Genomic DNA, 24,182 nt, shown 5'->3' with positions numbered 1-24,182 from the left:
AAAATTCATACAAAAAATTTTTTAAAAGTAGAGTAAGGAGGAGGGACTTACTCTAGCAGAGATCGAGGCTTTTTATAAAGCTATAGCAATTAGGAATTTTAGGATTATATTATCAAATTCTTAAAAAACAACTCTGTTGCTATTTTAATTAGATTTGCATTAAATTTATAATTGATTTGGGAATTGATAGCAATTTTATAAAGTAGCATTTCCCATCCATGAATACTACCACTTGTCTGGGATTTCTTTTTTTATAAGATTTTATTTATCCATTTTTAGAGAGGGAAGGGAGGGAGAGAGAGAAAGAGAGAGAGAGAGAGAGAGAGAGACATCAATGTGTGGTTGCTGGGGGTTATGGCCTGCAACCCAGGAATGTACCCTGGCTGGGAACTGAACCTGCGACACTTTGGTTCGCAGCCCATGCTCAATCCACTGAGCTATGCCAGCCAGGGCTATGGGATTTTTAAAATATCCTCCACTAACACTTGATGTATTTCTCCAAAAGGATTCAGTGTATCTTGTGGATTTGTTGCTGGGTATCTTTTAAATTTCTTTTTCTATTGTAAACAGAACTTTTTTCTTTCTTTTTTTTTTTTTTAATTTTCAAGGTACTTTATTTTAAAAACAGGTCACAACACTGAGCTTCTGGCCCATTAAGGCCAACAAACAAGCTACAAATGCTTGCGTGGCGGCCGAGGGGCACTCTTTAGTAGAGTCTGAAAACCGAGTAAAAATCTGTATAAAACAAGTAATCAAATAGTTTCCATAGGAACACAGGTAAGTGTGACCCCAACTCCTAGCCCCCATCACGTTCCATCTGTGCCACCCTACTTACAAAGACGTTTCAGAACTAGCAATAATTAAGTTACGTGGTCCCCTCCAATCCCGTAATTCAAGCTACCCTCGCGGTAACAGCTACACGAACGGCATCTACACATTAATGCGAGCTGAGGCGCAGGCTGCCGGGTGCAGCTCCATCCCGCTCTCCCAGGCGCAGGACACCGGCAGGGCGCTCACGTCCTGCTCCTCCGCGGCAGCCAGGGCGTCGCAGTTCTGGACCTGCTGCATCAGCTGCCATGCGGGCCCCGGCATCACGTCGTAGACGGTCGGCCGCTGGAACCCGTTGAAGGTGGAGGCGGCGGCGGCGACGGTGTAGGCGCCCATGTTCTCGAAGAGCAGCCAGTCCCCCATGTGCATCTCGGGCAGGGCGCAGCGCTCCACGATGCGGTCCAGGCCGTCGCACGTGGGTCCCCAGATGCTGGAGGAGTAGTGCTTCTCATCGGGCTTGGGCCGCTTCTGCAGGACGGGCCTCACGTGCTCGTGGTAGTACAGGATGCAGTTGAAGGACCCGTACACCCCGTCGTTCACGTAATACATGAAGGTCTTCTCGCTCGACTCGTCCTCGTCGTCAGAGCCCGTTTGCTCCTTCAACACCAGTTTTTTGGCGATGATGTTAACTGCAAGCGTGAACGCTGACGCAACGTAGTATCTGCCGGGCTCCGCGATGACCGTCACCCCCAAGTCGGGGGGGAAATACTTGTCCAGAGCCGGGTTGATGACACTGGTGATCTCTTCGAATTTAAGCTTTACATCCTCAGATCCAGGAAAGCCACCACCGATGTCCAGCAGGTACATGTTGAAACCGACCTCAGCCCCCATGTCGAAGACGCAGCGGGCATCGGAGATGGCCTGCACGAAGGTCTCAGGGTCGCTGCAGCCGCTGCCCACGTGGAAGCTGACACCGATGACGTTGACATTGAGCTCTTTCGCCCGCTCCAAGAGCAGCCTGCTCGTCTTGAGAGTGGCACCGAATTTAACACTGAGACGACACACTGCTTTGGAGTCATCCGTGGCGATCCGCAAAACCAACTTGGCCTTCAGATGCGCCCTGGCCATTTTCATCAGCTCGACCTCACTATCGAAAGTCATCATCTGGACTCCGTTATTGGCAGCGTATTTAATCTGAGACACTTGTTTACAAGGATTTGCATAGATGATCCTCTCTGGAGGCACCCCGAGACTCTGCACCAGCTGTATTTCCATCTTGCTGGCACAGTCAAACCCCGTCCCGATGGCAGCAAGGGTCTTCACTATGGTTCTGCTGTCATTGCACTTGACCGCGTAAAAAGGGGTGACCCGAGGAAGAGCTTTCAGCCACCTCAGGTGTTTCTTCAGGATGTCCCCCAGGTCCGCAACGTAGAAGGCGTCCTTGTCATCGGAAGAAGAAACTTCATTAATTTTTTGGTCCAGGATGTCCTTGGCAGTGAAGCCTTCATCGAGGAAATGACAGCCAAACTCTTCATCAGTAAAGCTGTTCATGGTGTCTGGGTACTCGTCTGAGACTCCACAAAAAGGAAAAGTAAGGTGGAATTTAAAGGAAGTATTGTCAGCTCTTCACAAAAGCAGCTCCAGGAATTCCGAGCCCCGCGGAGGACGGGCCTTCTCTGGCCGCAGCAGCACTGTCCTGGCAGCGCAGAGGAGCCTCAGGCCGACCCCATGGAGACGCCGCCGAAGCCGCCGAGCGCACAGGACCACCGACCGCCCCGTCAGCGCCCGCCTGGCCGCCGGCCCGCCGCCTCGCTCCCTCCCGCGGAGGACTGCGGGCCCGAGGTGGCACCGGGAGAGGGGAGGCGGCGGCAGAGGCAGAGGGGACTGACCCAGAACTTTTTTCAATAAAAATATTTATTGAAAATATTTATTCCCCCCAGAAAGAGGGGAAGGGAGGGAAAAAGAAAGGGAGAAAAATATCAATGTGTGGGTGCCTCTCACGTGCTGCCAACCAGGGACCTGGCCTGCAACCCAGGAATGTGCTTGACTGGGAATTGAACCGGTGACCCGTTGGTTCACAGGCAGGCGCTCAATCCACTAAGCCACACCAGCCAGGGAGTAAACAGAACTTTTAAAAATTCTATTTTCCACTTATTGTTCCTGATGCATAATACTGCTACTGACTTTTGTACATGGATTTCATACCCAGCAATCTTGGTGAATTTTCATCTTATATTGATGTTAACAGTCCAGGATAAGTTTGATTAAGCCATGAATTATTATTATTATTATTATTATTATTATTATTATACTCTGAAGTACTTGATTTGCTAATGTTTTATATAAGGTTTTCATGGCTATGTTCCCGAGGTGGGTCTGTAAGCTTCCCTTTTGCACTGTCACCACTCAGTTTTGTGGTCAGGGTTCACGTGCCAGGCACTACTCTACTCGCTGCCTGCCCAGCAGCCACTGCCAGAGAGGCAGACACGCCTCTCTGGAGCACAGGACAAACAATCTCATATCTCATTGGTTGGAACTAAGTCATTTAGCCACTCCTAGCTGCAAAGCTGGCTGGGAAGGGGGGTTTAACTGACATTTTCAACCCATGGATTATTTAAAAATGTTTACATTTCTCAATGATTAAAAAAAAATCTCTTTTTGTGGTTGTTGTTACCAATTTCTTTTTGTAATCAGCCAATAGGATCTCCATGATATTGATTTTCTGGTACTTGTTGAGATTGATTTCTGGCCTAGTTTGTAGTCAAGTTTTGTACATTTTCATGTGTGTTTGAAGAGCACGTTGTTTCCAGGATGTACTAGTGTCCACTAGATCAAGCTCATCATTCTGTTGCTTGTATCTTCTCTGTGCTTGCTAGATGGTCTGTCTACTTGATCTCGAGGTTTGTTAGACTGATAGTATGTTAACCCTGACCGGCGTGGCTCAGTTGGTTGTCCTGCAAAGCGGAAGGTCACTGGCTAGATTCCCGGTCAGGGCACAGGCCCAGGTGGCAGGTGTGCTCCTCCATCAGGAGGTGTGTGAGAGGCAACCAATCCGTTTCTCTCACACAGTAATGTCTCAGCCACCGACCGGCAGTGACCTCAGAACACTGCAGATGGCTCATCGACACACAAGGAAATCATACACAGAGACAACCAGGTCCTGTGGGGAAATAGGGATGGAATGGCCACTCTCTCTAGTGGGGAGTGCCATGGCCACCCTCCCCAAAGGAGAACGCCCCTAAGGGAGAGCACCCCATTCTCCTGCCCAAGCAGGCCTTTACTGGGTTCATTTGCATAAGAATTCAGGTAAAGCTCATTACTCATTGCCAGGAAGTAAAGATCAAACAATAGGTAACAAGGAAGTCTGAGGGCCTATTTTGAGTCAGGGTCAAAGAGCTATAAAAGTTTGAGGAACAAACTTACTTCTTCCTTGGACCCTTATCATTCAATTGAGAGCATTCTAAACAAAGCAGGTTTCACAGGATCTTACATATTCTTTCTTAGGCCTGATCACCTGGGGAGCCCGCCCTTTCCAGCACAGGGCTGCACCACCCTCTGTCATTGTTTCAGGCTTAGGTGGAGCAAGGGAAGTAAAAGTAAGGCAGCCAAGAGATTAGGAGATTCCCGCCCCCTCCCCCCCCAGACAATGAGGACTCAGGCTATGTCAAAGCCAAGGGGTGAAGGTCCATCACCTCCTTTTGCTGTAGCCCCCAGAGTCCTTCCTTGGGGGCCTCCCATGTGATCGTGCCTATCTTAAGTTGCTCCCCCCTTGGGGAATCTTACCAGTCATTGGCTAACCGACCAAGCATTGGGGGCCAGCTATGGATGAAGTAGCAGAATCAGCACTCCTGCCAGGGAGATAAGCCTATCTCCTTGGTGGTTTAAGGTTCCAAGGTCATCCCCTCAGCCTTAGCTTGGGGGATGGTTACAGCTTCTGATACCAGGCAGAGCGGTTCCCAACACAGTGATGTTTCTCTGACTCTCTCCCTTCTTTCCCCTATCTTGAACATAAATACATTTAAAAAACCTGATATTATGTTAAAATCCTCACTGTAACATTAGGCAACTTATGATTTTGTTAGTGTTGCCATATTTTTTTTTTGACCTAGGCTGAGGTTTTGGATTTAATTCGCACACCTTTACTAGGACCTTTACTGGGACCACGGATATATTCTATCTCATCATCAAAACGTGCTTTCTGTTTGTGCTTCTGGAGGACTTTCTCTGTTCTTCCTCTGCATTCTGCTGGATCGATCGAGTTTTCTCTTGGAAGTCGCACACTGGTGAACTGCTCCTTTATGGGCCAGCTTTACCTTTGGACTGTGTGCGCTCGCTTTAAAGAATTTAAGTTAATCAACATCTCCCTCCCTTCCTAAACAATATTAGCGACTTAGATTGTGTTTTACTACAATTACTACCCTCTCATCTTCTGCTATTATTGCCTAGTATTTAAATTCCGTGAATATGCTCCAATTACTCACTACTAATATTTTTAACATTCTGTGCTCATTCAGATTCGCGCAGGTGTTCACCAGCTTCTTGTTTATTATTATTTCTAAACACCCCCCTCCTTCTTCGTTGGGTTCAATTTCTTTTTACTTCAAGTACATCCTTTACTAGTTCTTTCCATATGCGTACCTGTAACCTCTTTGGTTTTTATTGTCAAAAATGATTTTTAGGCTCGATTCTCAGTTCCACCTCCCTATGTTTATGGGCCCAGGCCACAGATCTTGCCCCCTTACGGGCGTGGCAGCCCTAGATGTCCAACAGCCTCCAGATTCCTCAGCATTAGCTCATCTGCTGTCCATTCTGGTTCAAGTTTCCTCTTTATTTCTCACACCTAAGGACTTTCCTTCCTTTGTTTGGAACTCGACTTTATATTGTTATATTTCATCCTGTGTTTGTCAGATGAGGTGAGGGGAAGGTCCACATCAATCTTTTTAGTTCTTATTCCTGGAAATCCAGATACTCTATTTATAACAAATTTCCCTCTTATTAATGTTTATTCTCCTTTAAAATAAATATCATATATTTTGATAAAGAAAGCTGACATGACAGAGAGAAGCTGGACCCTTCTTGTTCTCATTCTTTATAAAGTTTTCTAAAATTTTTCTTGAATTTGGTGAGTAGAGAACATTCCCCAGGCAATAACTTGGGGAAATATAATCAAATACCAAGAAATGAAATTTTCTGTAGGTCTGTGCCTCCTGTCCTACAACTCCCTCACTTCTCTTTGCTCTGCAGAGATGACCCCTGCTCAGTGTTTGAGTTACATCGTTTGCACTAACAATCCAGCGCAGCACACTGGAGACCCCTTCTCTGTAAGGAAGCGGCCCATCAACAGCTGGCTGCAAGCGGAACTGGTTCCAAGCCCTGGGAAGGTGAATGGGATCAATCTAATTTGCTTTTCATCCTGACTCAGGACTTCCCGGGCACTGCGTCCCTGGGCAGATTAATAGCACGTGTTGGTTTAGTCAGCCCACAGCCTTCAGTGCTGGGATGCTGTCCTGAGGGATTACCACACACCCTAGGGACAGGACCCGAACTCTCCACCAGGGAGGAATAGTGTGCTTCAGCCTTCTGGAGGGTGGGGGCCATGCGAGCACGGCGGACTGCGAACGTCTGACCATGGTCAAGGCACGGGGAATGGGTTGGGGATGAACTAGGGGCACTGCCCAGCTATTATGTTGGACGTGCTTTCTGAATAATCACATACGGGCCAATGGGAGATGCTGTACCTGGGGGATAATGAGCATTCCTGGACGTAGCGAACACCAGGCTGGTCACACACTGGTTCCCTGGAGTTGACAGTTACTTTCAATAAAATATATTCCATATGGCACGTGACTACAAATTTCTGACCCCAAAAAAAAGTGAAACAGAGAAAATAGACTGGAGTGGAGGTGTAGACTAGGGAGAAGATCAAATAAGCATCAATAATCAATCATGCCATTGGCTATAAGAAAATAGCAAGAGATTAAAAAATACATTCTGCAAAGCAGAAATGGCAGTCCTGACCGGTGCTGCTTTGTCGCCCTCAGTGCTTTACCCTCCCCAAGGAGAGGAGACAGCCTCCACCTTGGGGAGGACGGCTCCACCTGAGAAAGGAAACCACCTTAGCATTGCCTATTGTACTTGAGTCACAGCCCCCATGGCACCTACTTTAACACTTCTCTACACCTCGCAGGCAAAGCCGTCTTCTCCTCCTGCTGACCCTGAAGCAAAGGAGGAGACAAACTCCTGTACTCCTGAAGATCAGATTTTATCTTATCCTGTCACTCAAGGTGTGGGGAAGCTAAGAAGAAGGCTCCTCCTGATGAAATGCAGTTGAGGACTGTTCTGCAGACCGCAGGGGATTCTGTTGTTGGAAGCAACTAGGCTGGTGGATGCAGAAGGTGGACATAATGACTTTCTAAGTCACCTTTTTATCCTGGACACTGCCTCTACCTCAGGCCTGCTGTGGGTCCTGGTGGGAGGGGCCCCTGTGTGGTAAGAGAGCCCACGGGTGGCACGCCAGCGGCCACCACTTACCTGTTGAGATACACACGCTTCTCGGTGAACTGCCCATTGCCGTGGTGAGGGTCCTCGAAGGGCTCATTCTGGACAACCTCCACACCTTCCCCTCGGTCGCTCTGCTCGTGGCTGTGCTTGCTGATCATGTACAGCTGTCCGATTTTGTACTGTAAAACACAGACACAGAGGTCAGCCCAACCGCTAGCCGCTGAAAACAGCCCCCTGTCAACGGTGCCATGAACAACTAATATCAGCACTCTCTGCTCAGAGAAGATAGCAGACACATGGGCCTGGTGTTACTTTTCCTCGGGAGCCAGGAGGATGGCGAGTCGTGAGCAGAATGCAGAAACGGCATGTTCCTGTGAACATTATGTATCACCTTGGCAATCACCTTGGGTCTGGCACCCCACCAGCCCCTGGTAGCAGCAGGGAGGCGGGAAGGCGGGAGTCTCCCTTCCCACTCTCGCCCTATAGGGTTAAGTGGAGATAAAGTTCTATTTTTCTCAGCAAAACGGAGGCCAAGGTGTGCTCTTTCTGTCGCTTCTTTCTGCCTAATTAACTGAATTGCTGGGCACAAGAGGATTAGGTGTCACCTGTCTCTTCCATCACCTCTTACAGAACGTTCAAGCTCTCCTGGAGGCCTCTGCCCCCTAGGACAGCAGTTCTCAAAGGTGGCTGGACATTAGGATCACCTAGAAGCTTTTAAGAACTCCAGATGCTCAGGCCCCACCAGAGTGAACACTGTGTTCTAAAGATTGATCCACAATGAGGAAAATCCATAGCATCTTTAACTATTTTTTATCTAACTCCATTAACAGTGTGGAGCCTTCCAGCCCAGGGTCCCAGAAGCACCTTGCATTTACATGAAAATGATAATATGGAATAACATAGAATGTGAACAGTTTCTGTCCTGTCTTCATTTTCAAGCCCTTCCACTCTTCTTCCCGCCTCTCTAAAAGCCCTGGGGCTGGTGGGCATTTCTTCCCCCAATGAACTTCCAGGGGTGGCAGAGCTAATTTGATGAAGGGAAAGAAGGGGGCGGGGAGAAAGAGTCCAGAGGCAGGACAATGCCACCCTGCTGTGGTTCTTCCCATGGATTTGAGGTGAAACAACACACATGTCATCATTACCAAGGCCCCGGGACAGAGTGGGGGAAAGGGCCCTGTGTCTGCAGCAAGCTAGTGACCATTCTGAGTTGTTCCCAAAAGAGCCCAGGCCAGGAAGGATGTAGGTCTCCTGTCTATATGCACACAAGAGAGAAACAGGTTTTAAATTAAATGGGCAGGTGAAACATACAAGTCAATGGTGCAATCGGTTTCAAAGCCAAGAGGACACACACTTCACCCTGAGGCAGGTGCAGGGCAGGGAGTGTGAGGAGCATCTGAAAGGCCCTGGTCTGAGGCCAGCCCCAGGGACAAGGCCCGGTAACCATGACAATGAATGCAGCAGCTAGCTGGGTCTCCTCAAAGGGCAGTGCTCCCTATATGTGCCATGACCCTCCCCAGGATGGTTGGCATTTTAAATGCCTTAAAAAATTATTGAATTTATTGGGATGAAACTGATTAATAAAATTACATAGGACTCAACCGTACAATTCTGTAATATAGAACCTGTATATTGTATTGTATGTTCACCACCCAAAGTCAAGTCTCCTGTCACCGTTCATCTCCCCTTTACCTTTTTCTATTAAAATAGTTTTAACAGAAGTATATGTGTGCTTGGGAGGAGGGAGAACTCTAAGGACAGAAGTAGGAAGAGGAGAGAGGAAAATCAAAGATAAAATCTATTTTTAAAGCAATTTCTGGGAGCTCTGGCCAGGTAGCTAAGTTGGTTGGAGCGTTGTCCTGATGCACCAAGGTTGTGGGTTCAATCCCTGATCAGGGCACATACAAGAATCAACTAATAAATGCATAAACAAGTGGAACAACAAACTGATATCTCTCTTTCTCTCTTCTCTCTCTAAAATCCAATAATTAAAAAAAAAAAAAACAAAAAAACAAAAACCCACAATTTCTGGAATAAGAAACATGGCCTGGCTTCCCCTTAATAAATCCTTACTCTTACTTTTGCTCACAAAGACTAACATTCTTTCAAGGAGGAAGACAGTAAGAAAAAGCTTACAGATTAAGATCAGTGTGATACACCCACGAGAGCAACAGTCCACCTTACGCAGATGGGCACATGAGCCTGTAATAGAACACTCAGCTGCCGGGGGTGGGGAAGAAGATTTCACCGGCAGTTACTTAGCACTTGGTGTTCAAAAAATAAGTGCATACCTACAATGGAATATGATTTAGCCACACAAAGGGATGAAATACTAATACAGAGCTGCTTAATGGGTGTTATGGGTTGAATTGTTTCCCAAAATTCACATGTTAAAGTCCCAGTAACTCAATGTGATCTTATTTGGAGAGGCTCTTCACTGAGGTAATCAAGTTAGAATGAGGGCTTAGAGTAGGCACTAGCCGGACCGGACTTGTGTCCTCATACAAAGAGGTAAGCTGAACACAGACACACACAGAAGGAAGACAAGGTGAATCAGTGCGGAGAGAAGACAGTCACCCGCCAGGCAAGGATGCACCTGGAGCAGATCCTCCCCTCATGCCGCCTTCAGAGGAACCAGCCCCACCTACTGACACCTTGATCTTGTACTCACAACATCCACAACCGTGAGACCATAAGCCTCCAGTTGTGGAAGCCACCCAGTCTTTGGTGCTTCGTTACAGCAGCCCCAGCCAACTAAGATAGCAGAGAAGGGACAGGGTTTTTTTTCAGGTGACAGAAGTGTTTTGTATCTGGATAGAGATGGTGACTGCACAACACTTTATAGGCTAGGTGCCACTGAAGTGATTTTAAAATGATTAATTTTATGTTACGTGATTTTCACCTCAAAAAACTTTTAAGTGTTGACTCTGCTTCTGAAGCAGTTACCCCTAAACCCAAATCCTGTCAAGGGATTCAGTGGGGAGCGATTTGGCAGAAGGGACATGCCTACCACTGGATGATCTTCAGGAGCTCCACCCCACTCACCTATGAAAAATATATGGCTTCAAGGACGAGGCACGGCACAGAAAGGCCGTTAGCCAGACGCGAGTCAGCCCTGCTGCCCTCGGCTCAAGTGCTTCCTGCTCCTCGGAGAAGGGAAAGGGCCGCGGCAGCCGGCAGCTGACTCACGGGTGCTCAGCGGAGAGCCCGGCTGCCCGGCCTCATTGATCATTCCAGGGGCTCCAGAATGAGCTAGTACAGGGCAGACATCAGCCTTAGCTCATTAAGATGGCGTCAGTCTGGGGGCGACCAACAGATGCTGGATGCAGAAAGGTAGGTGACACTTCGGGGGTGGCAGGACACTCAAGCCCAGACATTGCGATGGTCAAGGGCTCTGAAGTGGTCACTTCTTTCCTTCCCGAGCACACCAGGCCCGTTTGGCTGGTTGTGGCCATCGGAGCCGGCCACCCAGAAGCAAAGGTTTTGTTGTTTTTATAAACCACAAACTGACTCACAGACACATGCATTTCTCAGTCGGGGGAGAGGGCAAGGCAAACAGTCCATGAGCCATCTGCCTCAAAGTCACCAGGCACAGACCCAAAAATGTGGAATTCTGGGCCACTCCAGCCTTTTACATGCAGGCTCTGGGGGAGAGGGGAGCTGGGAATCTCACTCAAATGCACATGGAATGCTGAGAACCACTGGGTGAGAGAGAGGCGAAGGCATTAACTAGGACTTGCTCGGTGTAAGAAGGTGCCCAGGCCGAAATGTTCCATCTTTTGGTGACCTGTTTCTTCTTCGATGCTCATGTCTTGCAAAGCTCCATCCCTAGTTTAGGGGAAACAGCCTGTCCCTGATCACCAACCCCAAACTCATGTGCCAACTGAACACCACCAAATCCAAAGACTCAGGGCTCTGAAGACTCTGAAGCCAGAGAACTGATAACAGAACTGATGATGGTGGTGGTGGTGGTGACGGCAGAATATAGCTTAACTGACTGCCAGTAAGTTGGGCACTTTGCGTTCATTCAATGACTTGTGTAGAGAGGTATTTTCAGAGGAAGAAGGCGAGTCTCAGAGAGGGGAGAGCCTCTCTATGTCATGAGGCTTCTAGGTGGCAGCGCAGGGATTTAACACCTCCACCCAACTTCAGCCCTTATTTCTCTAACAGGTGAATTGCTTCAACAAATCAAAGCCTCACTGTGATTACAGACGGGGGCGGTGGAGGGGGTGTCGTTCAGAGCCACTGCCTTTGAACCCTGCTGTTTCAGAAGATGAATAACAAAGGTTTGATATCATTTGAAAGATCAAAGTTGTTTAAGCTGTGCTCACACATGAAATGGCGGAGCAATTATGCTCTAACTTTGTAAAATCTATTGTTATGATTCTAGAGTCTGGCTAATCATCATTCCGGGCAAGCAGGGTTAGAGACAGCTCCACACTGCAGGGCTGGGCCTCCGAGGGAGCCACCATCAGAATAGCTACCCCAAGTAATTATCTCTGCAGTCAAAGAACATCTTGGGGATTCGGAGCCTTCCCAGTGGCACACAGCACCTCGGAACTCGAGAGAAGGCATGATGTGCCTGGGCAAGCTTGCAGTTTGCCAACTCTATGGCCGGGCACAATCCACTGAATCCAGTTCAGCCTCCAGCCCTGATTTTCGGAAATGCCAAACTCCTGGGTATGGTAAGGGATAATTAATGGAGCACCAATAAACACCATGAACATAATTCTTGCCAGAACTAGTGGATCCAAAGTTTCAGGTTCCACAGAACTCCTAAGACTGATTTTCACTTAACTACTCTCCACAACTGTGAGCCTCAGAGATCTCTGCAAGCCAGCCTCCTATGTTCCCCACCCTAAGAACCAGGGGGCAGTCATCTAGCTTCCTTCCAACCAGTTCCTGTCTCCTCCCTTCCTGTCCTCTTCTTCTTCCCCTGTTTGTCCCAATTCCATTTCCAAACTTCATGGTGTGAAAAGGTGGGGACCTCTGCTCTGCAATAAGGAGGGAGGGAGTCACCTTCTGATGCTCTGACTGGGACCTGAAGGCAGGCCTCACCATCACAGCGGATGGATGTCACATAACCTAACAACCACGGAGGAACACCTACCCTCTGACTCACCGTGGTATCATGTATTTTTTCACCTGTGAAATGTGTGTGACTCCCGCCTATCCTCCTCTGGCTCTGTGGATGAAGGAAAGAGTAGAGGGTGACACAATTTGGTTATTCTTGGGAGATTGCCACATTATTTGTAGCACTATGAACACATTTGTTTCAACTCTTTCTTCCAGCCTTCTTCACCCTCTACACACAGACCTCCAAGCAGAGCGAAGCACAAGGAGCCTGCTGAAGAAAGTGTCTGAAAGAGAGAGAACATCTCGCAGGATTCCGGTGCACTGCAGTCTTCACGCCCAGTTGTGCACAAATCGTAATTACACACAAGGAGAGAGATACAATGAGTCCAGATTTTAACACCCTCATCTCAGAGCGTGAGATGCTAGGGCTGCTAATTTCTGTAATCCCACAGCACAGCTAAGGCACTAGGGAAAACGTTCCAGTCTAGCAGACAACAAACTCTGTGGGCTGGCACCTGCTTTTTTTTTTTTTTTTTAAGGGGGAAAGATTTATATGATCTGAAGAGAAACCAGAGTAAGCTGCTTTTTTAAATGAAGTTTTATTAGAACACAGCCAAGCTCTTCAATCTGCAGCTACTTTCATGATACAACAGCAGAACTGAGTAGTGACAATGAAGATTGTATGGCCAGCAAAGTAAGAAATGTTACTATCTGGCTCATTATAGAAAATGTTTGCTGACCCCCATTCAAGCTCACTGGTACCGGGGCCAGCCTGAGTCAGCCTTAGCTGTTCCCCTACACCAGTGCTGTCTGGTATGGCGGCCACTTGCCATATATGGTTAGTGAGCATTTGAAATTTTGCCTGTGCAATGGGGGGACTTAATTTTAAATTTTCTTTAATTTTAATTAATTTAAATATAAAAACTGACACTCAATTAACTTATTAGAAAACCTTTACATATGTTTGCTTGGGTGTGTAAATCTCCTTTTTCAATTGGAAACTTCATGAAATCTAAATTCAGAGCCAGTACCGCTAATGAAAGTTTAGCATCTGATCTCAAGATTTTGATGACTTGATAACATCCTGCTCCCCTCAAAAAAGTAAAATAGCTCATTAATAATTTTTATATTGATTACATATTGAAAGTATAGCATTTTGGATATTGTGCATTGACTAAAGTATAGTCTTAAAATTAACTCTACCTATTTCTTTTTACCATTTTAAACATGGCTACTATAAAATGAAAAATTATGCACAAGGCTCCCGTCTGTGGCTCCTTATTTCTACCGAACAGTGTTGGTCGAGACCCTCACCTGGGGCCGTGGGCTGTGAGAGTCAGGCAGGCTGTCGTGCCCCACCAAGAATGCAGAGGCGGGCAGTCAGGCAACAGAGCCAAGCCCAGGGTTTCTGTGTGATCCTAAGCTAGCAAGGCAGAGAGAGCGCTGGTAATTAAGGGTGTATTTGGAGAGGACTGGCGATTACCTGGCCCTCCAGAGAGGTGATAATTGCTCACAGTGTGCTATGGTGGAAAGCCCTGGGGTTTTAAAAAGGAAAAAGTGGAGCCAAAGTCCTGGTTCTACCTTTGATTAGTTCTATAACCTCAGACAATTTACTTGTCTGAGCCACAGTTTCTTATCATTAAAACAGGACGAGCAAAATACTTCGCAGGACCTGGTGAGAACCAAGTGAAAAAAAACTTACAAATTAAAATGCTGTATAAAATATAAAACTGTACACAAATCTCTGAAGCAACTGCTGCTTCGGCCTGGGAACCTGCCTGACTGGGGCTGGAAGACCTGTGTCTCTCATTTCCCTGGGATGCTGCGGTGCTCTGAAGGATGGGAGGTCAGGCCCCTGCCAGACACCTGCACAATGCCAAACCCGAAGGAAACCTGACCATCTGCCTTTCCCTCTGTAAAAATTCCACCAGTTGGCAGTCAGATCAAACATTTGCCACAATATTATAAAAAGTCTGGGCCCTGGCTGGCGTGGCTCAGTGGATTGAGTGCTGGCCTGCAAACCAAAGGGTTGCCGGTTCGATTCCCAGGCAGGCCAGGTTGGGCCCCCTGCAGGGGGTGCATGAGAGTCAACCACACATTGATGTTTCTCTCCCTCTCTATCTTTTACTTTCCATCTCTCTAAAAATAAATAAGTAAATGATATTTTTTAAAAAGCCTGGGGACTTCTCCTTATAGGAGGTCCCTAGAAGAGTCCAATTCACAGGGACAGAAAGTAGGATGGTGACTGCCAGGGGTGTGGAGGGCTAGAGTTTAATGGGCAGAATTTCAGGTTGGGGTGATGAGAACGGTCTACAGGTGGTGGTGGTGCCGATGGCTGTACAACACGAATGATTTCAATGCCATTGAACTGTACACTTAAAAAATGCTGCAATTGGTCAATTTTATGTGATGTATGTTTTATCTTGGAGGTTTTTAAAGTCTGGAACATGTCATTTTTAAGTGAGTATGGCTCACCTGCTTCATAAAGGTGGCCATCAACAAGGATTCTACTTTTATAATTATGAAAAAAATTATTTTAAAGCACAGGGACTTTTATGCTTGATGGCTCTTGGGTTTGAAAGCTGATTTGAAGGTGGCGAGCCGAGCAGACAGGCGAGCTGGTTTGTGACCTTCCTCAGAGACACTGCTGTACGAGACGCCCCTCTTCCTGCCATGCCAGGGGCGTTGTCTGGCTCCCTGTGCTCTCAACCTACATGTCTTCAACATTAGCATTCTGCAGAGTTCACGCTGCTGATGCTCCCCAGCAACGTGGTGCCGACTGCGACATGCCGCAGACAAAGGCCCTGACATGAGGGAAGGGTGATTAATGGAATACAAACGCATTGTTGCCGCCACATTAACATGAACAGGGGGGTAATGAGAACACCCGCTCCTTTTTCAATGAGACTGTCACAACTCATGGCCTAGTCCCTCCACCTGCCTCCTCAGCCCGGGGATCCGCCTGAGAGCAAGATATTAGTCCGATTCCTTTTTCCTTTGGGAAAGCGGTGTGCATTCTTACCTACCAGGGCTAGATCTGATTTGGGTTCTGCCAGGACCTGACTGGCTAACCCCTCAGTCTTTCTGGCTCTTTGATTCAATGCCCTGATTTCTCTATGTAGACAGGGAGGTTTAAAAAAAGAAAAGTGGAAAGTTCTTCGGCGTTTCGTCAGATCTCTCCTTGCCAGGTCAATAAACCACGAAAACCAATATCCGATCCCACAAAGAAAATACAAACCTGCAGCTCATATTTCAGGCTATCGGTGCATTATCACACATTTATCTTTCCTCCTGGATTTTTATAAGCAGCTCTCTGAGGTGTCTTGTTTACGTAATGCCTGTGTCATTATGCCAGGGTGAGGGAACGAGAAGGCTGATAAAGAGATTTAAGAGGGAGCTAGGTTATCGACATTAATTCAAAAAAAATTCTCCTTTTGTGACAAACTAATATAAGCAGCATCATACACTGATACGTAGCCCATCCTGAACTTTGGACTGAAGAGAACACAGCACCTCAGTGCCAAGGAAGGGCTCAGGCTAAGCTTCGTGCGGGTGCGAGCTCTGCTCTAGGCCTGTGCCTGCTGCAAGACTATGCAAATCATTTCCAGTACGCTTGCCATCGAAGAGCAGAATGTACTTGACCAGATATGGCGGGGGGGGGGGGGGGGGGGGGGCCAATAATATTCTTTGTAGCACATGGAATGTCAAAGAGAGCATGTTATCTGCTCCTTCCAACACTGGCTCGCGCTTACAGGGTGGTGTTCTACTCCTGAGAACTCATTTGATGCCCCGACTGCAAAGCCAAAATGACCGCAGGCAGCACACAGAGGCTGCTTGATAAGCATGGGCTGAAGTGGGAGGTGTCCTCCCTTGTATTTATAAATGAGAAGCTGCACATATTAGCCGTTAGTAAGTGCCATGAAGAATCACAAAGAGAACGAAGATGGGAACCACTAGAACTCAATTCAATACCACGAAGGTCATTGGCCCTTGTGGCAGAACATGGGATTTCTCCATGCAATTGGTTGTGAGGAGTCTCAGTTGTGGAGAGCCCTGTGCATTCAACAAGACTTCAGTGTGTGCCAGGCCCTGGAGACACTGGAGAAAGAGCTATGGAGAAAACCCGGTCTCTGGTGAAAAGGAGGGTTTCCTGAAGAGTTCCACCTTGAAGACATTAGTGCCACCTTGTGACACTGACCGCAACCCAAGTAAATGGAGAGGTTTGGTGACAGGCCTGACCTTTAGAAAGCAATCAGTGCTCTGGTGTTTACTATGGAACCTATACCCACAGCCAATCTCAAGATTAAAAAGGATAAAACTGAGACAGAGCTTTCCCAGCAAGTGCATCCTGCAGCACCTCCTTGCCACCCCCCTTTGTTGATGCACATCTCCTTAACCTTGGCCTCACAGTCAGAGGTGTTCCCAGGAGAGAGGCCTATCTACTTGAGGGGTAGCAAGGCCTTTCCAGAATGAGAAAAGCCCCTGTTTGGGAAGCCTATGTCACCTATTGACCCTTTAAGAAAATGACTGGTAGCATCAAGGGACAGGGTAGTACTGGATAAAAGCACAGACATACTCGCATGAATCACGGCAATTAGTTTTAGTGTCTTTGAGACCTTGTGAGAACAGAAAGGCAAACAATGCAAAGAGAAGCACTTGCTGCTTTCCATGCAGTTGAACAATGGGAGTTCTAAATGTTTTCAGAGAGTTATTCAAGCCACTTCACGCCTAGAACAACAAGATCTCAGTAATATTTGAAGGTCACAGGACCTCTTTGCTTACTTAAGTGCTACACAGCGCAGCAAGTGGTTTGAGGGCTCTGCTAATTACCAGGCAATGCTGAGAGTTAGGTGAAGTTACACCCTTCTTCACCCCACTTCAGAGGCAAGGCCCCGGGCTTCACACACATGGTACAGTGCCTTCAGCCCAAGGGCAGCCTGTACTTGTATGTGGCTGACTGTAGTGAAGGTACCATTTTCCTAAGCAATGGCAGCCTAAGGGTGTTTCTTCCTTGGTTAAAAAAAAAAAACACAAACAAAAAAAGAGAACAAAACAGCAGTAACTGACAAGAGCTTATGATTGTCAACTGCAGCTCTCTGGAGACAGTTAATGAAGATAGGCAAAACAGAGTCAATTGGGTACAGTTCCAGAAATTGCTGCATTAAAAAAACCTATCTTCTGAGCTCTTGTTGTGTTTTGGGCTTATTCTAATGGCCTGGAGAGAGACTCTGTGAACTGGTACTTTCAAGGCTGAGTGGTGGCCCTGTCCTCCCGGCGCCAACAGTCGCTGGGCCTCGCTTCGCTCTGTGTGTCCTCCTAAGGGAGGATGGGAACGAGTCCCCTAGGCAACGCCATAATGAACTGTAATTTACCATGTTATCCAGGAGTTGGGAGAAATAAGAATGTAGCAGACATAATAAGGAAGTGTTCCTCACAGAATTCCCCCCCATGTTTTACTGTCATGAAATATACGTAACAAAGTTGACCATTTTAATCATTTTAAAATCTACAATTCAGTGACATTAAGTATGTTCACATTGTGTAATCATCACCAACATTTCCAAATGTTTTCATCATTTCAGAAAGAAACTCTATACCCATTACACAACTCCTAATAGCTCCCACCCCCCTAGTAAGCTCTAATTTACTTTCTGTCTCTATGAACTTGTCTATTCTAGGTGCTTCATATAAATGGAATCACACAATATGCTCTTCTTTTTGCAATTAATTTATTTCAGTTAGCACAGTGTTTTCAAGGTTCATCATGTTGTAGCATTCAGCCTTTTCAAGGTTCAGCCTTGAAAAGGTTGAATAATAGTCCAATGTGTGTACATACCGTATTTTGTTTATCCATTCATTTGCTGTTGGATATTTAGGTTCCTTTTACCCCATTGGCCATATTGTGAATAATGCCAAGGTGATGAACCTTGGTGTACAAGTACCTGAGTCACTACTTTCAATTCTTTTGAGTTTATACCTAGACGTGCAATTTTGGGTCACATGGTAATCATACATTTAAGTTGCTAAGGACCACCAAACTGCTTTCCCTAGCAGCTGCACCACTTTGCACAGCCAGCAGCAACGCACAGGATTCCAGAATCTCCACATCCTTGCCAACACTTGTTGTTTTCCATTAAAAAAATAAATAAAAGCCATCCTAATGGGTGTGAAGTGATCACAGGATGCTTTCAAGTCAAGTATAGGTTCTTTCTTGTATCTCTCATTCTTGTAACGTTCATTTTAGGTGGTGTATGGGCATTTTAAACCCTTCTTCCACATAAGTACTGAGACAGCCCTGGGAGAGATTTCAACTCTATTGTTTATTTAAACCAGAAATGGCAATCAATAAATCCTTCTAATAAAATACTGATGACCTGAAATGGTTATTTTTCAGGGTGTTTGAGGGGGTCCCTTGGCAATGCTCTGGTTGCAAACATAAGACTAACTCAATGCAATAAATCCTTTTAAGTCAAAAAGGCCCCGACACATTCACAAACAGTTAAGTCACTCTGTAAGGACACTGCAAAAATGCAGCTACGGATTACTAACTTAGGGAGCCCGGGGTGGTGGGCATGACCTGAAAAGGCACATTAGGTTGTTATAGAAGCTGCATTCCGTATTATTTCGGTGGCCCAGCCAAGAATGTAGTAAATTATAGAATCACGCTGTAGAAGGCATCAACTAGTCCTGCAGAATTTGCTTATGAAACAAATGTGTATGATTTACATTCAAAGATTTGGGGTAAAAAAGCCCTTCTTAGTAATTTGCATATTACATGTTTTTCTTGTGGATAAAGTCACTTTTTATCTGTTTCAAGTGACAGCTAATGTTGAAAAAGTAATCTTGGAAATGGCTTTAAACTCTGCAGTAGACAAATGATTTCTCATACTTTTTAAAAAGTACACAATTCAGTGATTTTGTCTTCTCTCAAGGTTGTGCAACGGTCACCACTATCCAACCCCGGCACACGCATCATCCCAGAGGGAAACGCCACACCCGCTAGCACTCTGCCTCCAGTACCGCCTCCTCCCGGACCCTGACAGCCAGGCATCTCCTTTCTGGCTCCATGGGTTTGTCTACCCTGGGCATTTCCTACAAATGGAATCACACCACATGTGGCCTTTTGTAACTGTCTTCTTTCATTTAGTATGTTTTTAAGATTCATCCATACTGTAGCATGTATTGGTATTTCCTTCCTTTTTTATTGCCAAATAATGTTCTGCTGTATGCATACACCACCCTTTGTTCACTCATTCATCATTTTGATAGGCATTTAGGACATCTCCACTTTTTGGCGATTAGGAATACTGCTGCTATGAACATACGTGGATGAGTCTGTGTGTGGACACATTTGCTGGGTCATATGGTAACTCTATGTTTATCCTTTTGAGGGAGTCAAGCTGTTTCCACAGCAGCTGCACCATTGTACATTCCCGCTAATAATGTCTCATACTTACTTTTGATAGTTTTAAGTACTTGTAGAGACAGGGTCAAACAAGTGACTTCAAAAGCCAAGAGTAAGCTATGGGACAAGTGTGGCCTTGCTTGCTCATGCCACTGTATTTTATACTTGGGAAACATCCAGTGAACAGATATCATGGGCAACTATTCAGCCACGTGGCATCTTTTCATTAATCTGCAGGGACACCCTGACTAGTATAGCTCAGTGGATTGAGCATGGGACTGTGAACCAAAGGGTTGCCTGTTCAATTCCCAGTCAGGACACATGCCTGGGTTGCAGGCCAGATCCCCAGTAGGGGATGAGCAAGAGGCAACCACACATTGATGTTTCTCTCCCTCTCTTTCTCCTTCCCTTTCCCTCTCTCTTAAAAACAAATAAATAAAACACTTTTTAAAAAAAGTCTGCAGGGATGTTGGGAACTGCCCTGCCTGGTTTTAGAAACTGTAATCCCTCATGGCTAAGGCTGAGTAAAGGACCTTGGGACTATAAACCACTTAGGAGACAAAGCTTCTCTTCCTTGTAGGGGCACCACCTCTGCCCCCTTTCTCTTCACCCTGCTTGGCCCCGGGCAGGTGGATGACTGGTTAGCCAATGACGGGTAAGGTTCCTCAAGGGAGGGACGACCTAAGGCAAGCATGGTCATGAAGGGGCCCTCAGGGAAGGACTCGGGGGGCTATAGAAAAAGAGGGTGAAGGACCTTCACCTCTCAGCTTTGACATAGCCTGAGTCCTCATTCTGTCTGCAAGAAGTCTCCTAATCTCTTGGCTGCCTTACTTCCCCTGCCTGACTTAAGCCTGAAATAATACTGGAGGTGGGTGCAGCCCTATGCTGGAAAGGGTGGGTTCCCCAGGGCAATCAGGGCTAAGAAAGAATGCATAAAATCCTATGAAACCTACTTTGCTAATACCCTCATTTTAAATGATAAGGATCCAAGCAGGAAGTGTTTGTTCCCCAAAGTTTTATGACCCTTTAACTACCTGACCGTAACTCAGAATAAGCCCTCAGAGTTCTTTGAATGTGATCTATTGTTTAATCATTTCTGCCTGACAATGATTGATGAGCTTTACTATACACCCTGTATTCCTGTGCAAACTGAACCCAATAAAAGCCTGTCAAGGCAAGGGTTGAGGCGCTCCCCTCTTGAGACATGGCTGAGGTGCTTCGAGGCTTTTCTCCCCTTGAGAGAGTGGCCGTGCTGTCCCTTTTCCTCCACAGGACTCGGTAGTCTGTGTGAATTTGTCTCGTCTCATCCATAACGCTGCGGACCCCAGGAGCTGGGATCTGCATCACAGGGACAATAAAGACCTGAACTTGACAAGACAATTAGAAGCTAAGACAGCACATCCAAATGTACTAATTTCACTGCACAGGAGGGAAGTGTGCGCAGGGTTAGGAATGGAGGAGCAGCACGGGCTGTTGTTGTCCAGGAGGGTGTCACGTGGAAAATGGGGCTTGATCTGTGTGTGAACAGCCACTAGTCTGGCAAGAAGGAAGGGGGAAATCACACCCAGCAAACACACCCAGGACATTCACTTGCTCACAGCAAAACTGCAGTACTTCCCGGGACCCCTGAAGATGAATAGAAATAATAATAAAAGCTGCCACACAGTGCTAACATTGCTAGGGTCAGCACGGTTCTAAAGTGCTTATACTTACTTAATCCTCACAACAACCCGGCAAGGTAGGCAGTATTATTATCCCTATTTTACAAATGAAGAAACTGACTGATGCAGAGAGAGACTGACTAACTTGCCCCAGACCACCCAGCTAGAAAGTAGGAAAGCTGGGATTTGAACCCAGGCAGTTGAGCTCCAGGATCTACCCTCCCCTGTCTCTGGCATCAATCTCCTCAGCCATTTGCTTGACATCCAAATAAAAGGCTATTTACTTTATTTATAAGGCTGAGTAAAAAGTACCCTGGGGAGTAAAGTCACTTTCCTTTCTCTTGAATGCTGCTGACAGTTTTAAGTTGATGTTAGGAGGTTTCTGGGGTTTTGTTTTTGGGTTTTTTTTTCCTTTTTAAGGTGGGAGACAGCTGGGCATAAGAGAGCAAGGAGAGAAGAGGTCACAGGGGAAGTTACCAGGGGTGACAGAATTAGAAGCCAAGAGCCCAAGGGTCTGAGCCCCATTCCTGGAAACAATTTCTCCTGTACAAATTCTGACACACAGCAATGAAAGGACGCACACCCACCCATACAAGTCCTTGAGATGTGAAAGTAAAAATTAAAAGTAATGAGTGCATCCAATTTGGACTCACAAAACGCGTGGGTGAAAGCCATTGCTGTAGCTGACAGCTGAGGTGACAGTTATTTCATGACAAGGAGGAGAACTTGCCTGCCTTTGGATCTGAATGTTTCCCGATGCGATTCTAAACCTGGGCTGGAATAATTTGCAGGACAGGAGCTGGATATGGACATTTTATGGGAGAAAATCCCTTCCGCTCACCAGTCAGCCTGAAGTGCAGGAAGAGGAAATGACTGTCCGCCTGCATTCACCCTTCCCGAGAGCTCACAGGTGAAGGCAGCGGGCTCCCGGTCCGGGGCACGCACTCTGATCGACTGGAGACTGGATTCCTAATGGCACTGCGGAAGACCAGAGTCCTGCCTATCCAATGGCTTCATTAGCTACTGCAATTATCTGAATCTGAGTGTCCTGTGACACACTGAAGTGATATATGCTACCCTTCCTGCTCACCTTCCCATCCCCCAGAAGAAATGTACAATCTAAACCCCACGTGTCCATCCCTAATGGTCTACCTCCTAAGACTGCCCACAGGGCAAACCCTGAACTCCTTTGTGGGAACAGAGTGAGGAAAAGGCTCTAAAAGTGAAAAATCACATCTTCTTCCCTGCTTTTCCTTTCTCTTCTCTTCCCTCCATCCCATCCCTTGAGGAAGACATTTCCAGAACTGCTGACAAACCCCCCACCCTCCTCCCAGAAGGGAGGCCTTTCTTGCTTCCTCCTCTTGGGCAGATGGTATTTGCGTACTGACATATTGTAAATCTAGTCACCCAGGTAACGGGCTGCAGTTAGCAACAGCGCAATGCAGGTCAGCCTGATTCCTTCTAAAATTAGAAGTCAGACTGATATGATTTTTAACTGTTCAAGGAAGAATGCCCAGTTAGATGACAAATTCGATTCTTAAAATGAATTCTCAGTTGGAAGACTCAGTACAGTCAGTTAATAAAGGCATTTCAATACACTAATAACACAGGTTTGGACGCAGTGAAGGTGTAGCTCTGTGACTTGACTGTTTCCGTCCGTAATGCTACTGTGACGCTAGCTCTTGTTAGTCCAGTCATCTTCAGCCTCCCCTCTCCCTCGACCTTCAGTCAATCGGTCATTAAGGACTGCTCGTTTTTAGCCAGGCGTTTCGGGCCTTCCACAGGTTGGCCTCCTTCAACCCCACCCTCTCTCTCACAGCCAAACTACCATATTTTGCTGTGTAGAATGCACACTCACATTTTGTGAACATTATACATGAGATTACTATGTCAACGGTATGCAATCATTATGCCCATGTATAATGTGCACCTTTATTTTTCCCTCAAAATTTGGGCAACAAAGTGACCATTATACACGGCAAAGTACAGTAAATGGCACTGAACAGGAGCCATCTTCTTCCGCCTCTTTGGTCCCCACCCATACACATCCCTCCTGCCTCAGATTTACGTTCTTCTCTTCTTTCTCTTTCATGGAAAGGGGTCTTGGATGGGGCTTTCAAGGAATGCATGAATTGTGCACCATCTTTTTCCCCACCATTAACTTCTCAAAAGGCCCATGCCCCCTGAAATGTTAAAGGCTAGTAACCATTTAATTGCAGGTGGTATCTACACCAGCATGCCCCATACTGACTTTAAGGAATGGGAGAGCCACAGGCTGTTCAACAGTGGGAGGGGAAAAGCTCCATAGTCAAGTGTGGGCACCACCAGGTCAGAGTCAGAAGGGTGCATTAGCACAGGCCTTCTCTGGGCCTGTGCTGTACTGACTGATTCGCACCACGGATCATTGGAAACGTCTTAATGTTCCTTTAGGGAGCCCTTGGAAACCTGAGCTCCTGCTTGACAACTACCAGGTCATGTGCCACCTTCTGACAGCTCTTCCTGACTGTTGGAGCTATTTTGGTTTTACTATATATTTTTTAACAACTGTTAGAAAGTGTATCATTGCACTTGTCACATTATGTTGTGCTCATTTTATATCATTTTCTTTGTCTCCCCCACTAGACTGAAAGCCACTTGAGAATGGGGTGCACACCCTTGTCTCCTTAGTGTTTAGATACTATGATACCAGTGTTGAATAACTGAATGAGGAGGAGCTTATCTCCTCAAATGGGTAATATTTCCTTCAGAATACACACATTTTAGTAATTTATTTT

The 24,182-nt window shown here is 46.5% G+C and overlaps 2 protein-coding genes across 4 annotated transcripts in view; both read right to left on the bottom strand.

Moving 5' to 3' along the window:
• PITPNC1 (phosphatidylinositol transfer protein cytoplasmic 1) overlaps positions 1-24,182 on the bottom strand; it is a 225,825-nt gene that overhangs the window by 109,955 nt on the left and 91,688 nt on the right. For all 3 annotated transcript variants that reach the window (XM_028522101.2, XM_036033468.1, XM_028522100.2), the window contains one exon: positions 7,300-7,448. In XM_028522101.2, coding sequence (XP_028377902.1) covers positions 7,300-7,448 — 149 coding nt within the window. The remainder of the gene's footprint in view (positions 1-7,299; positions 7,449-24,182) is intronic.
• On the bottom strand, positions 585-2,645 carry LOC114504320 (ornithine decarboxylase-like). The gene has a single exon (XM_036033467.1). The coding sequence runs from the start codon at positions 2,317-2,319 to the stop codon at positions 931-933; it is 1,389 nt and encodes a 462-aa protein (XP_035889360.1). The 5' UTR covers positions 2,320-2,645; the 3' UTR covers positions 585-930.

Source organism: Phyllostomus discolor, chromosome 8, assembly GCF_004126475.2.
Source record: "Phyllostomus discolor isolate MPI-MPIP mPhyDis1 chromosome 8, mPhyDis1.pri.v3, whole genome shotgun sequence".
NCBI classification, from domain to species: domain Eukaryota; kingdom Metazoa; phylum Chordata; class Mammalia; order Chiroptera; family Phyllostomidae; genus Phyllostomus; species Phyllostomus discolor.
Note: the sequence above shows the minus strand (reverse complement) of the source record. Positions and strands in the feature narration are given on the sequence as shown.

Bases quoted from the DNA above. Each gene is read 5' to 3' on its own strand.
- LOC114504320 (XM_036033467.1), bottom strand. From the start codon at position 2,319: ATGAACAGCTTTACTGATGAAGAGTTTGGCTGTCATTTCCTCGATGAA.